The sequence below is a fragment of the Martes martes genome (assembly GCF_963455335.1).
Source record: "Martes martes genome assembly, chromosome: 3".
Lineage (NCBI taxonomy): Eukaryota > Metazoa > Chordata > Mammalia > Carnivora > Mustelidae > Martes > Martes martes.
Window position 1 is genome coordinate 182,210,491 of NC_137890.1, and position 21,056 is coordinate 182,231,546.

At 41.8% G+C, this 21,056-nt stretch overlaps 1 protein-coding gene across 1 annotated transcript in view; it reads right to left on the bottom strand.

Moving 5' to 3' along the window:
* BMPR2 (bone morphogenetic protein receptor type 2) overlaps positions 1-11,064 on the bottom strand; it is a 205,899-nt gene extending 194,835 nt beyond the window's left edge. The window contains exon 1 of the mRNA XM_080799849.1: positions 10,949-11,064. Within this exon, the coding sequence (XP_080655975.1) occupies positions 10,949-11,024 (76 nt within the window). The 5' untranslated portion in view covers positions 11,025-11,064. The remainder of the gene's footprint in view (positions 1-10,948) is intronic.
* Positions 11,065-21,056: the final 9,992 nt, after the last annotated feature.

Below are 21,056 nucleotides of genomic sequence, written 5' to 3' on the forward strand. Positions count from 1 at the left end.
GCCTCACTTTCTAATACCATCACCTTGGAGGTTATGATTTCAACATGAAATTTGAGGGGACCCAAACATTCAGTCCATAACATTTGGAAATCATCTGATAGAGAGTTAATATTCATAATATATAAAGAACTCCTGTTATTCAACAACAAAAAGACAAACAACCCAATTAAAAAATAGACAAATGTTGTTTCAGGGTACGAACTTGCAACCACTAGATGAACAAATCCTATATATAACGCACAGTAATTATATACAATACTGTATTATAAATTTCAAAGTTGCTAAGAGACTAGATCTTAATTGTTCCCATCACACACACAATAATGATAATTACATGATGTAACAGAGGTGTTAGCTAACACTATGGGGGTAATCATACTGCAATATAGAAATGTATCAAATCAATATGATGTATACCTTAAACTTATACAGTGTTACATATCGACTATATCTCTATAAAAGTAAATTCAAAAACGACTGAGCCTCCCAGGCACCCCAAAATTAAAACAATTTCTTACACCATTCACAAAAATAAACTCCAAATTGCTTAAAGACATAAATGTGAGACCTCAAACCATAAAAACTCTTAAAGAGAACACAGGAGTAACTTCTTTGACATCATTCATAGAACCATTTTTCTAGATACTTCTCCTGAGGCAAGGAAAACAAAAGCAAAAATAAACTACTGGGACTTCAACAAAATAAAAAGTTTCTGAACAGCAAAGGAAATAACAAAACTAAAAGCCTATTGAATGGGAGAAGATATTTACAAATGATACACCCAATAAAAGGTTAGTATCCAAAATATATGAGCGCTTATACAAGGACACCTAGGTGGCTCTTTCAAATAAAATAAAATCTTTTTTTTTAAAAAAAGGAAGAGCTTATACAACTCAACACCAAAAAACTCCAAATAATCCAACTAAAAATGGGCAGAAGACATTAACATTCTCCAAAGACATACAGATGACCAACAGACACATGAAAAGATGCTCATTATCACTCATCATCAGGAAAATGCAAATTAAACCACAACGAGATACCAACTCACACCTGTCAGAATGGCTAAAAACAAAAACACAAGAAACCAGAGTTGCCAAGGATGTGGAGAAAAAGGAACCCTCTTGCACTACTGGCAGGAATGCAAACTGGTACAGGCAGTGTAAAAAACAGTATGGAGGTTCCTCAAAAAATTAAAAACAGGGGCACCTGGGATGCCTGGGTGGCTCAGTCCATTAAGCAGCTGCCTTCAGCTCAGGTCAAGATTCCAGGGTCCTGGAATAGACTCCTGCATCAGGCTCCTTCATCAGCGGGGAACCTGCTTCTCCCTCTGCCTCTGCCTGCCACTCTGCCTGCTTATGCTCTCTATGACAAATAAATAAATAAAATATTTTTTTAAAAAATAGGGGCGCCTGTGTTGCGCCTCAGACTCTTGGTTTAGGCTCAGGTTGTGATCTCAAGATCATAAGATGGAGCCCCACATTGAGCTCCCCACTCACTCAGTGCAGAGTCTGCTAAAGTTTCTCTCCCTTTTCTTCTGCTCCCCCTGACTCCCAATCTCCATCCCACCACACACTTCCTCAGGCATGTGCCTTCTCTCTAAAATAAATAAATAAGTATTTTTAAGAAATTAAAAATGAGGGGTGCCTGGGTAGCTCAGTGGGTTAAAGCCTCTGCCTTCGGCTCAGGTCATGGTCCCAGGGTTCTGGGATCAAGCCCCGCATCGGGCTCTCTGCTCAGCAGGGAGCCTGCTTCCTCCTCTCTCTCTGCCTGCTTCTCTGTGATCTCCATCTGTCAAATAAATGAATGAAATCTTAAAAAAAAAAAAAAAAGATAAGATGAATCCCTCACCCCTTTAAAAAAAAAAAAAGAAATTAAAAATGGGATTACCATACGATCTAGTAATCCCACTACCAGATATTTACCCAAAGAATACAAAAACCCTAATTCAAAAAAATTTACATACCCTTATGTTTATTGCAGCATTATTTACAATAGCGAAGATATGGACACAGCCCAAACGTCCATCCATAGATGAATGGCTATAAAAGATTCGGTATGTAGATGTGTGTGTGTGTGTGTGTGTGTGTGTGTGTGTGTGTGTCTCTATGAATGAAATCTTGCCATCTGCAACAACAGGGATGGATTTAGAGAGTATAATACTAAATGAAGTAAGTCAGAGAAAGACAATACCATATGATTTCACTCATATGTGTAATTTAAGAAACAAAACAAACAAAAAAAGAAAAATAAGAAAGAAGAGATAAACCAAAAAACAGACTCTTAACTACAAAGAACAAACATGATTATCAGAGGGGAGGTGGGTGGGAGATGGGTGAAACAGGTGAAGGAGATTAAAAGTACACTTATCTTGATGAGCACTGAGTAATATATAGAACTGTCAAATCACTATATACTGTACACCTGAAACTAGCATAACACTGTATTATATTAACATACTAGAATTAAAATAAAAAGTTCAATTAAAAGACAAGATTGTCTTTTGTCTTAACTAAAAACTATTTAAAGTCTGCTCAAGGTCCTTTCCAACTCTAAAATTCTAGGATTCCAACTATTTTAAAAGCACCCTTTCTATTTAGTTATAGATTATTTTTATATTTCATTACAGAATATCCATACAGTGCCTTTCTTTCTTTCTTTTGTGGTCCTAACTCAACATAATCAACACACAAAATGTATTCATAAAAAATTAAATTACATTTCTTTCAAAGCAGTGCTTTAACCATTTCAGAATGCCCCACAGTTTTCCCCAAACTAAGCTAAGTTCAAAGTGCTACATATATACTCAATAATAACCAAATATATTATTCAAAGTGTTACACACTTACTAGTAACTAAGAATACACTGGCTTTTCTCATACCATAAGCAAAAATGCTAGAAATGCTGTATCATGTAGGCCAACCGCTTCACTTTATAATGAGGATATTGGGACCAAATGAAGTGATATTCCCAAAGTAAAAAGCTGATGGTACCACTAGGAAGGAACTCAAATCTTTCTAGCTTCACCTGTTTGAGTTAGAAATCATCAATCATTTCCAGACTAATTAAAGTCTGGGAGAGGAGTAACAATACAAGAAAATCAACAAGGGAGAGGAGTAAAAATCTAAGGGAGATTTTTAAAATAGAAGAAAATAGAACATTTATGGAGAAGTGAGGATGGAGAAGATGTATAACCAGAGAAATGCAATGTCACTAAAGTCAAACAGGAAGAGTTTCAAGGAAAGGGTGACCAAAATTCTCAAATTAAGTAGAAAAGTCAAAAAGAACAAGGCTGAAAAATCACTGGAGGGGCACCTGGGTGGCTCAGTCAGTTTAGTGTCTGCCTTTGGCTCAGGTTGTGATCTCAGGGTCCTGGAATCGAGCTCCGTGTTGGGCCCTGTCCAGCGGGAAGTCTGCTTCTCCTTCTCCCTCTGCTCCTCCCCTCTGTTCATGCTGTCTCTCTCAAATAAATAAATAATTTTTTTTAAGTCACTGGACAAAGCAATTAGGAAGTCACTGATGATCTAATATACATCATGAGACAAGTAAGGAGTGAGGATACAGAAGTCCAGAAGTGTTCTCTGCTCTTTCAAAAAAAGCTGGCAGGAAGACAAATAAAAGGAGGGTGGAGATCAGCTAGAAGACACACAGGAACAAAGTCTCTTTTCCTGTGTTGCAGAATACCTTCAGGAATTTCTGATCCTGAGAAACAGGCAGAAAAGAAATAATACAATGCTAATAAAACTTGCAAAATACCTACCCTTCCTTCAAATAGCACGAACTCTAACTCCCTTTCAGAAAGTAATATAGACTATGGCATGAGATGTTTGGGGGAGGAGAGATGCCCCTTGTTTTTCGTTGTATCCACAAACATTTTAAAAAGAACCTTGCACAAAGGAAACACTAATAAATATTTTTGACTGGGCATTTTAGTTCACCTACCATATGTTATCTATCCTATTAAGGCCCCCTACCCTTGTCGCAGCTCCCATGAGTGCATACTGGAAAAGAAACTCAGTCTGGTCCAACACTTACCGTATAAAGTGCAATTAACAGTAAGAAATAAATGTCATGTGCTAACAGTTCTGATAAAGCAATGTATTCTAAAATGTTCACGTCAGGGGCACCTGGCTGGCTCAGTCGGTAGAGCATGTGACTCTCCAGGTGGTGTAGAGAATACTTTAAATGGGCATAGAGAGTGCTTAAAAATATAATCTTTAAAAAAATTTTTTTTTAAGATTTTATTTATTTATTTGATAGAGAGACACAGTGAGAGAAGGAACACAAGCGGGGGAGTGGGAGAGAAGCATGCTTCCCACTGAGCAGGGAGGCTGATGCGGGGCTCGATCTCAGAACCCTGGGATCATGACCCGAGCCAAAGGTAGATGCCTAACGACTGAGCCAGCCAGGTGCCCCTAAAAAATTGTTTTAAATAAAAAAATGTTCATGTCATTTACCCACAGGCTTATTTCTAACCTTATTTCACACAGACTATACATAAATTATATATGTATTCTTGTAATCTAGCAGTCTTAGTTGTCATACCCATCTCATAGTGTTTAAAAAAACAAAACAAAATCAAGTCTACTGCATCCAAAATTCTACTAAAGTCATCTTCAGGGGTGCCTGGATGGCTCAGTCATTGGGCATTTGCCTTCAGCTCAGGTCATGGTCCTGGGGTCCTGGGATCAAGCCCCGCATGGGGCTCCCTGCTCAGCAGGGGTCCTGTTTCTCTCCCTCCTATTCCCCCTGCTTGCATTCCCTCTTTCGCCATTCCTGTCAAATGAATAGATAGAATCTTCGCAAAAAAATAAAAATAAAGTCATCTTCATTGCTTCTAAAAATGATTCAAACACTAGACAATTTAACTAAAAGGAGGAAATAGTTTGGTAATATGGGAGTCTCTTCCACATATGTAAGTACTATGCAAGATAGCCAAAATTCACGATTTCGTATTTAATTTTTTTCTAGCAGATATCAATCAAATCAGAATATAATTCTTCTTTGGTAGATAGAAATTTAATATATGCAATTTATCCACCTGTAATGGTCCATGGGATATTAATTTGTAACTAAAACCAAATCAATGTTACCTAGTCTAATTTAGTTTAGCACTATTTCTTTTATAAATATTTCATCAAAAATTCTCAGGACACCTAGGTGGCTCAGTCAGTTAAGCATCTGCCTTCGGCTCAGGTCATGATCCCAGAGTCCTGGGATGGAACCCCATATCAGGCTCCCTGCTCAGCAGGGAGTCTGCTTGAGATTCTATCCCTCTCCCTCTGCCCCATCCCTGCTCATGCACATGCTCTGTCTCTAAAATAAATAAAAATAAATCTTAAAATATAATGTAAATTCCCAAACTCACTGTCCAGATATTCAGACTAAGTAGGTGGTTCCCAAGAATCTGCATTTCAAACATCATCTAGTCCAATCCTATAATACTATAACTGAGAAAACTATGTTGAGTCATCTGTTTCAGAGAGTTCAGGTCTCATTAATTCAAGACAGGAGTCTCCTTACTACACCATTTAAACCACTTTATAGTTGAAGCAATGGGAACAAAGAATAAATTACTAATAGATCATTTGGGTAAGTAAGCAATCTTAGAATACTTCCTGGCTACAATTCCTTTCTATTATTCATTAATTTAGTATTTCTTAAACATCTTCTATCTGCATGCAATATGATAGATTACAAAACAGTTTAAGATATGAACTCTGGGGCACCTGGGTGACTCAGTCAGTCAAGCAACTGACTTTGACTCAGGTCATGATCCCAGGGTCCTGGGATCAAGTCCAGTAGCTGGGCTCCCTGCCCAGTGGGAGTCTGCTTCTCCCTCAGCACCTCCCCCTGCTTGTGTTCTCTTGAGCATGTGCTCTCTCTCATGAATAAATAAAATCTTAAAAAAAAAAAAAAGATACGAACTCTGTCCTCAAGAAGCAATTATCAGTTAGGAGGACAAAGCAAATACACATAACTGGTATTCAACAAGGCAGGGGCACCTGGGTGGCTCAGTGGGTTAAGCCTCTGCCTTCAGCTCAGGTCATGATCTCAGGGTCCTGTGATCGAGTCCCGCATCGGGCTCTCTGCTAGGCAGGGAGCCTGCTTCCTCCTCTCTCTGTCTCTCTCTCTCTCTCCGCCTACTTGTGATCTCTCTCTGTCAAATAAATAAAATCTTAAAAAAAAAAAAAAAAAGGCAAGGCAATATATGAGTAAGTGCCAAAATAGTTGGTACGGCCATTTATAAAATTAACTAATTTACACTGACTTCATCCTGTATCTTTTATGGTTAGAATTTACCCATCAGAAATTAGTATTCAATTTCTTCTCTTTCTACATTAAGAAAGTTGGTCTTTAATGAAGGAAAGCTATTGTCCTTGTATGAAATAAATCTCTGTCCCCACATTTCATATACACCAACACCATACCACCACTTCACCCCACATGCCAGGATAGGCTTTTGTAGAGATCAAAGTTGGTATCATTTTTTATGCAAAAACCTAATTAAGAGTTTGGCCCTGTTCAGGGCGCCTGGGTGGCTCAATGGTTAAAGCCTCTGCCTTTGGCTCAGGTCATGATCTCAGGGTCCTGGAATCAAGCCCCGAATTGGGCTCTCTGCTCAGCAGGGAGCCTGCTTCCCTTTCTCTCTCTCTGCCTGCTTGTGATCTCTGTCACATAAATAAATAAAATCTTTATTAAAAAAAAAAAAAAAAAAAAAACAGTTTGGCTCTGTTCAAATGGTAAGAGAAACTCCTCACCAGGATCATCTTCCTGGTCATACGTGGTAGACTGAAGATCCCAATTCTTCATTTCCCAGCAATAGGATCACATGTCCATACATTACCATGGCCTCATTACAGCCTGAATGTACTTCACTACTCGTTGCCTTTGGTCTTGGTAAAATGGGATGTCAGAGGAACAAGAATCTGAAAATAGCTGGTAGGACTGAGCTTGTCTCCTGGTACTTCTGCCATTGCTATAAGACAAGCTTCCCCCAGAGAGGTGTTACCCGTCCCTCCAGCCTGGGCCCAAGAATGAGACAAATGAAGCAGAATAAACACTTCTTGTTGTATGTCACTATGATTTTGTGGTTACCAGCTATTATGCAGCAAAAGTTGACTGAATCACAATATTTTAAAAATCCAAACAATTAAGACTGACTATATAAATCAGTGGTCCTCAAACTTGCCTAAGGGAGAATCTTTCAGGATCTCGCTGGGACCTATATTTTTTTTAAACTTAAAACAGTATAGGTCCCAGTGAGATCCATTCAGTACATCTAGATTATAGTGACAGAGATACGAATTTTAACAAAAACCACAGGTGATGGGGCACCTGGATGGTGCAGTCTGTTGAGTGTCTGACCCCTGGTTTGGGCTCAGGCTGTGATCACATGGTCATGAGATCCAGCCCTGCATCTGGCTCTGCATTCAGCACAAAGTCTGCTTAAGACTCCTCTTCCCTCTCTGTCTGTTCCCCCTGCTCACGCTCTCTCTCAAATAAATAAAATCTTTTTTAAAAGGGGGAGGGGTCGTCATGAGGGTGGAGGAGGCGGCTCAGTCAATTAAGCATCTGCCTTTGCCTTAGGTCATGATCCCAGGCTCCTGGGATGGAGCCCTCCACCGGGCTCTCTGCTCAGTGAGGAGCCGCTCCCCCTGCTTGTGCATGCATTCTCTCTCTCACTCTTGCTCTCACTCTCGGTTAAATAAATAAATAAAAATCTTGGGGGGAAAAAAAAAACACAAGTGGCCCTGTTGCAGTGCCCACATATTAAGAAATACAAAAATAAAGATTACTAATTTCCAGTTCCCTAACAATATTTATTGACTTCAGTGCTCAAGAACCCTAACTAAATAGATGAATCTTCTTTTAGACAATGTGTGTATTCCTAAAGAGATGTAAAACTGAAATCTAATCAAGGGAGGCACACAGTCTGGCTCAGTCAGTAGAGCATGCAACTCTTGACCTCAAGGTTGTGAGTTCAAGCCCCAGAGTTTACTTTAAAAAAGAAGAAGAAGAAAGAAATCAAGTGAATTATTTCAAATGCAGGAAGATTCAACTGAAAATGATGTCAGTCCAGCCATTAGACACATCCAAGCCAGCCAAGGAGAAGAAGAATTATGATGTGATGCAGAATCCTGAGTTCCTTCAGATGTTCTGGAGAAACTTCCAGGAGTGAATCCCAAGAAAAAGGCCATTTGAAATGTCATGGGCTCCCTGGCCTCCCAGGCCACCCAAGGATGGCAAGAAGGACAAGAATGAGGAGGACAAGAAGACTGGAGGAAAGGGGAGCTGAGCCTGCTCAAGGGCCTGCACAGAGTAGGGTGGCTATAGGGTTACATATGTTATCTGTAGCCATTACAACCTAAATAAAGAGGGACAACTTTTTTTCCAAAAAAGAGATTTTAACAGAAACTGATTCTACAGTAAATACTGCATTGTATTATATCCTTTATTGAAATTAAGAATTCATTTATAAACCAAACAAGCACATTTTTTAAATAAATTCTTATTTTTTGCATACAAAATAGTCTTAGAATTAAGGAATCCAAGAACCAGATACAGTAAGCAGGAAAGAGGGATTCAAATGAAATAAAGGATTTATCCATGCCCCCAAAGAGGGATATGATATCAGCCAGTCTTCCAGTATTTTTTCCCTATCAGCAACACTATGTGCACCTGTCTGGTTACATCACTACATCTATGTATCCCAAGTCCACACAGGCTCTCTCTAGCCACCTTGCACCTAACGAAACTATACTAGCCACTGCAGTATCAGGAAAAGTATGACACATTTAGAACCATGACATCTGCATAACCAGTGTTGAATGACGATCCTGTCAAGCATCCCTACTTCTTTTCAGAGGCTAATCTAGTGAAGGCACTACTCTATCTTATGTTCCCAATGAGAGTAAACTGTTGTTATCATTAATGTGATAGATAAGGGTACAGGCTATAATCCTGGCTCCAAAAGTTACTCTGTGGTGAGTTATTTAAATTCTCTGTACTTGACTTGTCCTCTCTGTAAAAGCAACATAATTAGACCTGGGAGTGTAGAACTGTCATGAGGATCAAATGAGAAAATACATGTAAAGCTATTAGAATAGTTGCTGGCACAGAGCAAGCTTTCAATAAACACTAGCTATTATTATTACTGTTATTACTGTGAAATCCAGCTTCACAAATTTTGGCATCCAGTACTATGTAATACTAAAGAAAAAAAAAAAAAAGGAAGACCAATACCACTTTAAGTAGTGATTCTTTCAATCCCTCCATTTTAAGAGACATTATTCTATTTTATTTACCAAATACAAATTAAATGTATTTTTAAATCAATGTTCTTTCCCTTACTGTTATCAGTTCTAATCACAAAATGATAAGCCTGTTACTATAAATGAGAATCTACATTCTAAAAAGGTTAAGAATAACAAAGAACATGCAAAGTCTATGTTCTGAGATTTCTGATCACAGAATGACTGCTTAAGCCTAAAGCCTTTTACTCTCTTCATATTTTACAGGAATCACAAGACTTACAGCTAGAGAATTTCAATAGCTAACACAAAATAAAGAAACCTAGAAAAAAATTGTTCATTTTTATCCCAAAAGGAATTGTGATGTTTAAGAATATTAAAATGTCAGTTTCAAAATACATTCAATTCAGAAGTTATAATTCTTTTAATATAACTACATAGATTTATCATAAACATAATAGACAATCAACCAATATCAAAGGCACTAAAGGAAACTTTAAATTTTCTTTCAGAATTTTCCCAATGCATACTTTTAAAATGGAAATAAGCAAGCAACCTCTGTGTCCAGCAGAGCAATGAGAAATTCATTGAATGTGAAAAGTACACACTTGTAAAAATTTAAAAATTGGAAAGCTGTTATATTGTCCCTTATTCATTTCTAAATGCATAATCAATTTGGCCATCCTACACCAAACTTAAGAATTATATGTACAGTTCACTCCCAAAAATTTGTAAGAGCATTATCACCAAAAGACTGCTTGAAAACTAATTGTAAACAGAAATGAGGCTTTCTCTCAGGTGTCTGGGAACAAAAAAGAAAATATCCTAAGGAAAGGATGACTACCATTTCCCTTTAAGCTTAGTAAAATGTCAAAGAACTTTCAGGACTCAAATATGCTAGACGTCTGATGTGAGGTCAAAGTTGTCTCAATGACAAGAAAGCCAACAGATACCAGATGACTAAAATATAAAGTTATCGAAAATACTTTTAAGCCCAATAGTAATCCCAAAAGCATATAAAATACGAGTGTATTTACGTTAAAAAGATGGAAATATAATAATCAAAATGCTTTGGAACAAAATAAGACTAACGAAAATAATTAACAGTATTATACAATGTAATAAGAATGTCAAAGTTCTGGCTTCCTCGACATTCATCCAATTCATTCGGTAGCATTTCAGAATAATGAAAGTAACATGGATTCCCAAAGAATGATCTAAATCTAAAAATAAGGCTAAAGTGTGTGTTCTATAGTTGATGTTCTTTTAACTGTAAGCCAAATCCGCTTCTTTATGTAAAAAAAAAAAACAAAACAAAAAACAAAAAAAAAACTACAGCTCTGTTTCCAAAGATCTCATAATAGACACTGTTCATCGGCGATTAAAATATTATTTTTAATCCTTGCATTACCTCACAGCTAAAAATGTCAAGATACCACACCCAATATGTCTTTCCCCCCACCCGTGGGGGATGGGGAGGGGGCTACGGGAGCAGGGATTCGAAACTACACAAAAACAGGCAGGGTTATTCCCCTAGAAGGAACGGGAAGGGCGCGCAGGTACCGGACGCGGCTCCCTCCACAGCGATCGCGGGACGCGTCGCGAAGGGCGAGCGCAGGCCTCGGCCTCTGCGGGCTCCCTCGCCCGCCACCCGCAGGGGCAGCGGCCCGACGCGCCGCGTGGGGCTACTCACCGGCCGCAGTGCTGACCAGCAGGACGGTCCACAGGAGCGAAGGCGCCCGCCGGGGCCGCTGCAGCGAAGAAGTCATCCCTGGGCCAGCCGAGAAGCAGGAGGGCAGAGAAAAAAAAAAAAAAAAAAAAAAAAAAAATATATATATATATATATATGGAAAGTAAACACGGGCGGAGAGGTACGGCCGGGAGGCTGGTCCTCGCTCCCGTCTGACTCGTCCGGCCCGTAGATACTACAATGCAGTTTGAAAGGACAAATGGCAGATGAGAGGACCTAGCTGCAGAGCTTTCATTCCGCTGCAGAAATTCCCTTCATTTCTCTCCCTCGCGGCTGGGGAGGTTCATTCGCCGAGGACGGGGTGCCGCGGCCACCCAAACTGAAGGCATGTCCGTGTGGAGAAGCAGACGGGAAGAAAGCCCCGCAGTTATTTCCCTCGTAGTTTCACGATGTCGAAAAAATATCCAGGTCTGGGAGAAAACATAGCCAGGGTGCAGGGGGGTGGCAGGCGGGGGCTTCGATGGCGGGGCTGAGGATCAGACCAAGTTCCCGACTGCCGCGAAGGGCGAAGCCGGGCGGGCGGCGGCGGCGCCCGGCGGCACGAGTCGCATCGCCCGTGGCTCCGGGAGGGCAGGATTCCTTCTTAAGTTTCGCTTCGGTGCTTCCTTCACGCGGATTTCGAGAACAACAAACCCCGTTCCTCGACTGGATCGAAAAAGGTGCCTGCCTCCATGGACAAACCCACACCGCCTTCGAGCCTTCGCCCAACAATCCTGCGAGGTTCTGCCAGGGCCCGGCCGGTGCACTGAGGGGCGGTAGGAAGCGGGGGAGGGGAAGGGTCAGCAGGCAGGGCCCCGAGCTCCCCGAGACCGCGGGCGGAGGGGAGGTGCTCTCTCTTTCTCTCTTTTTTATTGCGGCCTCTCGATCTTGCCTGAGGTAAATTCCACGAAGAAAAGCCTCGTCTTCTCCCGTCAATGGCTCCTGTGAGCGAATCACAACCCCCGCCCCGAGGAAGCCGCTGCCGCCGCCGCCGCCGCCGCCTCGTTCTCCCGCAGCTCAGGGCTCCGGGCGGAGCTCGGGCGTCGCGGGCCGAGGGCGGGGGGCGGCGGGAGGGCGGAGGTAGGTGGCTGGCTGAGGAGGGGGGTGGGCGACGAAGCGGCGAGACACCCCGCACCCCTCCGGGAAGCACTTCCAGTGGCTCCGAGCAGACCAGACACAAAGGGGGGAGTCGCCGCAGCTGCCAGTCTGCGGCGCTCCCGGTCACCGGAGTCGCCCCGCCTCCGCCGCCGCCTCCGCCTCCTCCTCAGTCTCCGGCTCTTCCCGGCCCTGTCTGTCTCGGGCCTGTGGTGCAGCGCGGGCGGCGGCGGCGGCGGCAGTGGCGGCGGCGCGAGGAAGCCCGCACTGCGCCTGCGCGCTCGCGGCCCCGCCCGGCCCCGCCTCTCGCTCCCGGGCTCCCTGAGACTAACTCCGCGGCCCGCGTGTGGCGTGTCTCTCCCGACCGCCGATGGCAGGGTGGGGCCGGCAACCCGCAGCGGGCGGCAATGGCCTTTCTCCCTCACACGCACAAACCTTCCATACGTGCGCGCTCGGGATCTGTGTGTGTGTTTAAGAGAGAGCGGCCACATCTTTTGTCCAGCCTTGGCAAACTCCTCTGAGCCGGGGGATTTAACCTCGGACTGAGGTGTCGCGGTCTCCTCCGGGATTCCTGGAGTGAAGCCTTGAGAGGCGGAACTGCCGTCGTCCTTTCTTGGGGCCGGAGCCTGCCTCTCCGTATCCCAAAGAATCCAGAAGAACCCTCCTTTCCCAGAACCGTAGACCTCGGCCTCCTCGGGCTCCCCTCACTGACTCAAACAAAGCCCGACTTGGAGAGACCACCCTAAATTGATATTTTTGCTCTTATCCGTGTGCGGCTTCTCTCCAGTGCCCACCACCGTATCCCTTCTTAGCTGACACAAATATTGGCCATTTGAAAGGATGCGAAGTCAGAAAGAAAACTCTCTTTTTAAAATTCTATACAATGTATCTGCGTCTCTGTCTTTGCCGCGCGGTTCCCACTGAGAGGTGGGCCTTTATTCACAAAGGCTGCGGGCCTTAGGGGCTTTTTAGGACCTGTGAAAGGAAAATTGCGGTGAGGAGTTGCTGCCCCAGAGTCGAGAATGACTTCGCACCCAAGGGAATGAAAAGGTCCTGTTGGTACCGAAGCTTCCTGGAAAGAATCTGTTTAGTCGGTGTTTTGAATTGCAAAAACCCAAGCGACCTGGACAGGAGAAGGAATTCTCCCTCCACCCCACCCCACCCCGCCCTACAGCCTTTGCACACCTCCAGCGGGATCAGGTCGACTTGGGTGGGATTTTGCTGGGGACTTGGGTGGGATTTTGCTGGGGAGAAAAGGGAAAAAGCGACGTGCATGATGCCATGATCGGAAGTCTGTGTTTAATTTTGAGCTGCCAGGTGGAAATTTTGCGTGGGATGTCGATGTTAGAGGTGAAGTCTAGCCTTCCTTCTAACAAGAAGGGTTATTCTGAAGGCTGGTTTGGCATGTCTTTCATTGTGGAGGTCAGTTCCAAAGACACGTTCATAGATACACTCCTGAAGTCATACCCTTTATCTGCGTGTTCAAGTCCCCTTTTATCTCTTTATCTGAACTTGAGGTAAATAAACCTCCACATTCCTTAAACTAGTTGCTGTTATCATACTAAATATGCAGTACTGTTTACCCCTCCCGCAGAAAGAAATATTTCTATATAGTAAAATCCCTGAAAAAGAAAAAATTAGAAGGAGCTTTGATTCATTACCTTTATGACTATATTTTGCCATTTGACTTTTAAGAAATAAGATCTAGCACTCAGAGAAATGGGATTTTAGTAAGCTAGAGGTGCAGTAAGTTTGTTAATTAGTAGGATACTGTTCTTTCTCAAATTGGGATTATTCTATTTTTATTCGCATAAAAATTTTCCTAAGAAACATTAAGTACCTTTATATATATTATAAATGTATGGTAAAATATATAAAAAAGAAGAAAGGATCCTAGGAAATTCATATGAAAAAAACAGATGCCACTGACTTGCTAGGAATAATTAGTAGACAACTAGATAGGCAACCCTCTTCCCTTTTCTGTTATTCTTTGTAGTATCTCAGTTGGGGCATAGCTATTCACTCACTATGAGAAAGACCATCAGGGAAGAACTAGAACTGGGTCATCAGTATGTCCACGAAGACCAAACAGACAATACAAGTCAAGCTCAAGTGAAAACAAAGGATTGGCAGGGCAGGCAAGGTCTGGTATCTACACCAGTCAGGATAGGCTAGATTGTAACAAACATCTCAGCATCTTATAGCAACAAAAGTTTATTTCTCACGTGCATTACCTGTTTGATGCAAGTCATCAGGAAGCCTATTACAAGTAGGATTCTTTGGGAAACAGGAGGTTATTGAGTAATATTCTCAAGAACAACCTCTCGAGACTGAGCGTCAAAAAAAAAAAAAAAATCACTGGAAAGGGAGAACTTGAACTACAGTGCAGTTGCAACTGAGGCTTCAGCCAGTTCTGCAGGGAGTCTGGAGCTGGGATGACCCTTCAGCATTGTCCTAAATTGGGACAGAGGCCTGATCATTATACCCTCCCACCAACCTGTCATTGGATATGGGCTGCACCCAGGGAAGGGAGGTGACCCTTGGATGAGAGGACTCTCTCTCTCTCTCTCTCTTTTTTTTAAGATTGTGTTTATTTGACTGAGATAGAGAGAGAGATCACAAGTAGGCCGGGGGGGGGGGGGTTGCGGAGAGAATCAGCCTCCCCGCTGAGCAGAGAGCCCAATGCGGGGCTGGATCCCAGGACTCTGAGACCATGACCCAGATGAAGGCAGAGGCCTAACCCACTAAGCCACCCAGGCGCCCCAAGAGGACTCTCTTTAGCCAAGACCAATCCTCAGAGAGGAACCCAGCTGAAAGCTGTCAGCCACCAGCATTTCCAACAGTTGGGAGAAGTTATGCTTTAGTCCTAAAAGGTAGGTCTGGGGAGCTCAGTACAATATCCATTACATGGATTCTGCTCATTTTAGTCACTGAGGTTACCAGACTATTGGAGGCTTCACTGAGATACATGCTTTCAAGATTGCTACAGTTAGGGGAGCACCTGGCTGGCTCAGTCGGTAGAATATGTGACTCTTGATCTTGGGGTCTTGCATTCAAGCCCCATGTTAGGTGTAGAGCCTCCTTCAAAAAAAAAAAAAAAAAAGATAGCTATAGTAAGGATCATAAAATGTAATTGCTAATACTGCAGTGTTTTGCTCTAACCAGTAAAATGCTTCCACTCAGAAGCAATACACCTCACTTCCAATCACGTTTTAGTGGCCAAAAAAGTCACATGACCAAACCTAACTTCAAAAGAAAAAGGCAATGTTACTAGAAGAACTGATAACAATCTTAATATTACCATCATGTGCAAGGGGGAAATAATCACCAGTACTCTAATCACCAAAAGCCCAAGTAGGATAGGACAGTCTTCTAACATAAGGGGAAAACTCTGGCATAAGAAATTAAGAAATGAAAGGAGCAACACAGAAATCCAAGGGGACCAACAGTGTCTATAAAACGAATGGATCTTCACTCTGTATTATGGCTCCTCGTTGATTATAGCTTTCCTCTGAGGTAGAAGACTTGTAAAAGGAAAGCCCTGGTTTTAGGGAGGTAGAAGACTTGTAAAAGGAAAGCCCTGGTTTTAGGGAGGAAACTCAGCAAATTATTAGGATATGCATTGGAATAAGGACCTAGGCAGAATCCTCATTATATGAATAAGGATAAATAGGAGTTACCCAAGCTCAGAGATACTGAATACTTCTAAGAATAAATTTTATCATTACAAAAGGACGCTGTCAAAGAAAAGTATAAGAAAAACTCTTAACTCTAGAAGAAAAATAATACAGATGCCTAGAAGTTAGCTCTGGGACACAGTACAGGGTCAAAATAATGAAAGGCAACTGCTTAGAAACTTCTGGACTTAATCTTTAGGGCTAAACTGAGAAATGGAATATGGCGTAGTCTCCTTTTGGAAGATTAAGGTATAGTTGTGGGGAGAGGGGAAAACCCAATTGTGGGATACAAGGAAAATGAGATTGGAGATTGACAACCCCCCCACCTCCGATAACCTCTGGACCTAAAAGCAACCTTAAATTTCTCTCTTTCTAAAATAAGCAAAGCTTAGGGGTGCCTGAGTGGCACAGTCAGTTGGGCATTCCCCTCAGGTCATGATTCCGAGGTCGTGAGATCCAGCTCCCAGTTGGGCTCTGTGCTCAGCACAGATTCTGCTTGGGATTTTCTCTTCCTCTGCACCTTGGCCACTTAAAATAAATATATAAATCTTTAAAAAAGGAAAAAAAATATATTAAGGAATGCTTAAAAATAATAAGAAGAAAGCTTTATATTTGGAACTTAGATCTATTATCCCATCTTTCCTTTTCCTTTTGTCTAACTTTTGAAATTTTAGTTAGCCCAGCATCTGAGGTCACCCTTCCCTTCCATTTAGAACTAAATAAAATCATCTGAGCTTCCCATCCTGAGTGACTAACAGCAAGAGAACCCAGCTTCTCCCCAGGCATTGAAAGATCCCAGTGGAAGACTTATATTTTCCACAAGTTTACCTGATTTGCTTTGGACTTCTCTACTGATATCTTGTAAGATATTTTCCTTGCTGATGCCAGACACTGAACTCAGCTTTCCTCCAAACAATAGGATAGTTTATTTTATTCTCCAAGCTATACCAAAATATGGCAAAATTTTTTACTAAGGCTTAGACTTTGGAAGAAGCAGGAGAAGGAGGAGGGAAAAGATAGCTGACACTTGAACAATGCAGGAGTTAGGGGCACCAACCTCCATGCAATTGAAAATTCACATATAACTTTCTTTTTTTTTTTTGTATATAACTTTTGACTCCCCCAAAACTTAATTACTGATGGCCTATGGTTTGACTAGAAGCCTTATCGATACCATAAACAGATAATTAACACATATTTTATATGATATATGTATTATATACTTATTCTCACAGTAAAATAAGCTAGAGGAAAGAAAATGTTATTAAGATAATCACAAGGGGTGCCTAGTCGGTTGGGCATCTGCCTTCACCAGGGGTCATGATCCCAGGGTCTTGGGATGGAGTCCCACATCAGGCTCCCTGCTCAGGAAAATCACAAGGAAGATGGGGTGCCTGGCTGCTCAATTGGTACAGCCTGTAATTGTAGGTCTCTAGATCATGAGCTTGAGCCCCACATTGGGCAAGGAGCTTACTTAACAAAGAAAAACAAAGGAACAAACATACAAACAAAAACAAGGTGTGCTTGGCTGACTCAGTCAGTAGAGCATGTGACTCCTAAACTCTGGGTTGTGAGTTCAAGCCCTATATTGAGTATAGAGATCACTTAAAAAATAAAATCTTTAAAAATATTGATGAAGTAAAATAAGTTCATTAAAAAAAAATTAGGGGCACCTGCGTGGCTCAGTTGGTGAAGCATCTGCCTTCGTCTCAGGTCATGATCCCAGGGTTCTGGGATCAAGCCCTACATTGAGCTCCCTGCATAGTGGGGAGTCTACATCTCACTCTCCTTCTCGCTCTGCACCCCTTTCCCTGCTCGTGGTCTCTCTCTCTGTCTCAAATAAATAAAATAAAATCTTTAAAAAATAATAATAAAAGAAAAAAGAAAAAGAAAATCATAAGGAATAGAAAAAAAGTTAGAGTACTATACTGTAGTCATAAAAATGTGTGTGTAAGTGGATTCACATAGTTCAAACCCATGTCGTTCAAGGGCCAACTGTATAATCTAGTAAAGGAAATCTTAAAGCAAGATTATCAGATATGACTGCTCCCAGAAATCTTTGAACCACATATATATCTATTTGATAGATTCCCTGCCCCCTGCCCAACTCAGAAAGTAGTATTCCTTACATTATGGCTACTAGCAGTGTTCCTAGAATCCAGTCCTGTCCTCTCCTCCCATCCAGCTGAAATTCATCCATTCACCCATCCATCTTTTTTTTTTTTCATTTATAAAACCAACAAATGTGTATTAAACTATGTGCCAGTCACTATTCTAGGTATAATGATACAGCAAGGAACAAGGGAGCCGAGTTCCTTCCTCTCATCCCCTCATAGTATTTACCTGTATTCATTTTCTATTGCTGTTTAACAAATTACCAAAACTTAGCAGCTCAAAACCATCCATATTTATGATCTCACAGTTTCCATACGTCAGGAGTCCGGGCACTAGTTAGCAGGGTCCTCTGCTCAGGTTCTCACAAGGTTGCAGTCAAGGTGTCAGCCAGGTGGGGCTCTCATCTAAAGGGCTGACTGAGGAAGAACCTCCTGGTAAGTTCATTCAGGTGCCAGGAGCTGTTCTCAGCTCCTAGAGTTCCTTGCTATGCGGTCCTCTCCATAGATGAATTCTCACAACCTAGTGTCTTCGTTAGTCAAAGGCAACAGAGAGAGTCTCTCTTACTCCAGTATGTTAAGACAAAAATCTTACATAATCTAGGAGTGGTATCCCATCACCTTTTCCATATTTAGTTAGGAGCAAGTCACAGTTTCGACCCACACTCAGGAAGGGATTTTACAAGGGTATAGGTGATTGGGGATCCCCTAGGGGAATCACCACATTACCTTTTAGAAAGGAGAGACAGTATGAGGGGGACAGCTGTTCTACCTTAAAAGGACTTACCAGGTAAGTTTTGTTTGGAGAGCTACCTCTTGACCCCTGAGATATCACTTGATCTCTGCCAGGCAAAGATCTGGTAGAAGAGTCTTTTGGCGGGTTCCTGGGTGGCTCAGTGGGTTAAGCCTCTGCCTTTAGCTCAGGTCATGATCTCAGGATCCTGGGATGGAGCCCCAAATAGGCTCTCTGCTCAGCGGGGAGACTACTTCCCCTCTCTCTCTGCCTGCCTCTCTGCCTACTTATGATCTCTCATTGTCAAATAAATAAATAAAATCTTTAAAAAAAAAAAAAAGAAGAAGAAGAAGAAGAAGAGTCTCTGGCTTAGGAAACGAGCAAAGGCCTTGAACTGGTTAGAACAATCTTGGTATATTTGAGGAATAAAAGGAAGGCCAGTTTTTACACCTGAAACTAATGTAACATTATGTGTCAACTATATCTAGATTAAAAAAAAATAATTTAAAAATATTTTTTTCCGATTGAAATAAGAGGGGAAAAAAAAGAAAGAAAAAAGAAGGAGGTCAGTTTATCGGGGCATGGGAGATAAAGTTAGAGAGGTAGGCATGTGCTACGTCATACAAGGCTATTAGGTAAAAATACGGGTGTGGATCATTTGCTTATTTGCTCTCAGTTCATTACCTTCCCCTTTCTTCTTTGTTCAGGGACTGACTTCTACAAACTTAATTTCCAAGACTCCCTTGTCCACTGGCTTCCAGTTAGCTTCAGCCTATGGGAGGTACAAGGTTAAAAATCCTTAGAATGACACAAGTCTCCTTCATTCATTCTTCTGTTCAGCAAATAATTATTTCCTATGGTGCTCCAGGCTCTATACTAGGCTACTGTGGATACAATAAGCAAAACAGTCAGTCTCTGCTCTTGCAAAGCTCTGTGATACCAGAGAGCTTACACTTCCTCAAATACACATGCCTTTGTGCTTGATGTTTTATTTGCCAAGAATGCACTGTCCCCTTCTGTCTCCTTAATTTTTGTTCACCATACAACACCCAGCTCAAACAGTAATACCTGTAGGAAGATTCCCCTGATCCCACAGTCAAACAGAATTAATTATCCCCTTTCTGCAATACTTTTTTTTTTTTAGTAAGCTCTAGGCCCAACATGGGGCTTGAACTCACAAACCTGGAGATCAAGAGTCACCAGCTCTACAGACTGAGCCAGCCAGGCACCCCTTCTTAGCATTACTTCTATACCTTTACTAAGCTTCTAATACTGTGCTTGTCAGGTTGCATTTTGATTACTTGCTTTTGTTTTCTCCCCACTAGATTAAAAAGAGGGATGATTTCTTATTTATCACTCTATTTCCAGCAATAAGCACAGTAACAAGCATATAACAGGGCCTTAATAAAGACTGCTGAAATGAACTAAATTGGAATTGTTTGGCACTGCCCTTATGACAGGGTAAATAGAGATGGTGGTGAGATCTTGGAATTCCTAGAATCTATAAATCTTCCATTTGACCTAGGAATAGGGTAGTTAGGATAACAATTGATCTTCATGAACACAGTCATTTTGCCTCTGGCTATGTAATTTAAGGATACTTTCATGTTTCGTTCTACAATAAAATAGCCTTTTTCAAGTTAAGATCACTATTTATTAAGTTGTGTTATTATACACACAATATTAATTCTTCAGACCCAAGTTTAAGAAAGCAGGAAGTGATACGACAAACATTCACTAACTTAGATTAAGTCAAGGGAAAGGGCCCCTGAGTCAATGAGTCAACGAGGTTTGACTCATGGGATATATAAATATTTTATTTAAAGAAACCAGTGTGTCAAAGTAATAATGAGTTAAATTTAATAGTGAGTCTTTTTTATTTTTTATTTTTTTTAAGATTTTTAAAATTTATTTGACAGAGAGAGATCACAAGTAGGCAGAGAGGCAGGCAGAGAGAGAGAGGGAAGCAGGCTCCCTGCTGAGCAGAGAGCCCGATGCGGGACTCAGTCCCAGGACCCTGAGATCATGACCTGAGCCGAAGGCAGCGGCTTAACCCACTGAGCCACCCAGGAGGCCCAATAGTGGGTCTTTTTTAAAAAAAGATTTTTTTATTTGTCAGAGAAAGAGAGAGACTGAGAGAGAGAGAGAGCACTATCAGGGCTAGTGGCAGGCAAAGGGAGAAGAAGGCTCCCCGCTGAGCAAGGAGCCCAGAACCCTGGGATTATGACCTGAGCAGAAGTCAGATGCTCAACTGACTGAGTTACCCAGGCATCCCAGACTTAATAATGAGTCTACAAAAGAGCATGAAATAGTGGCCTACCTAAAGAAAAATAACAGGTGCCTGCGTGGCTCAGTCAATCAAGTGTCCAACTCTTGATTTCAGCTCAGGTCATGATTTCAGGGTTGTGAGATCTAGCCTGGTGTCAGGCTCCATGCCCAGCATGGAATCTGTTTGA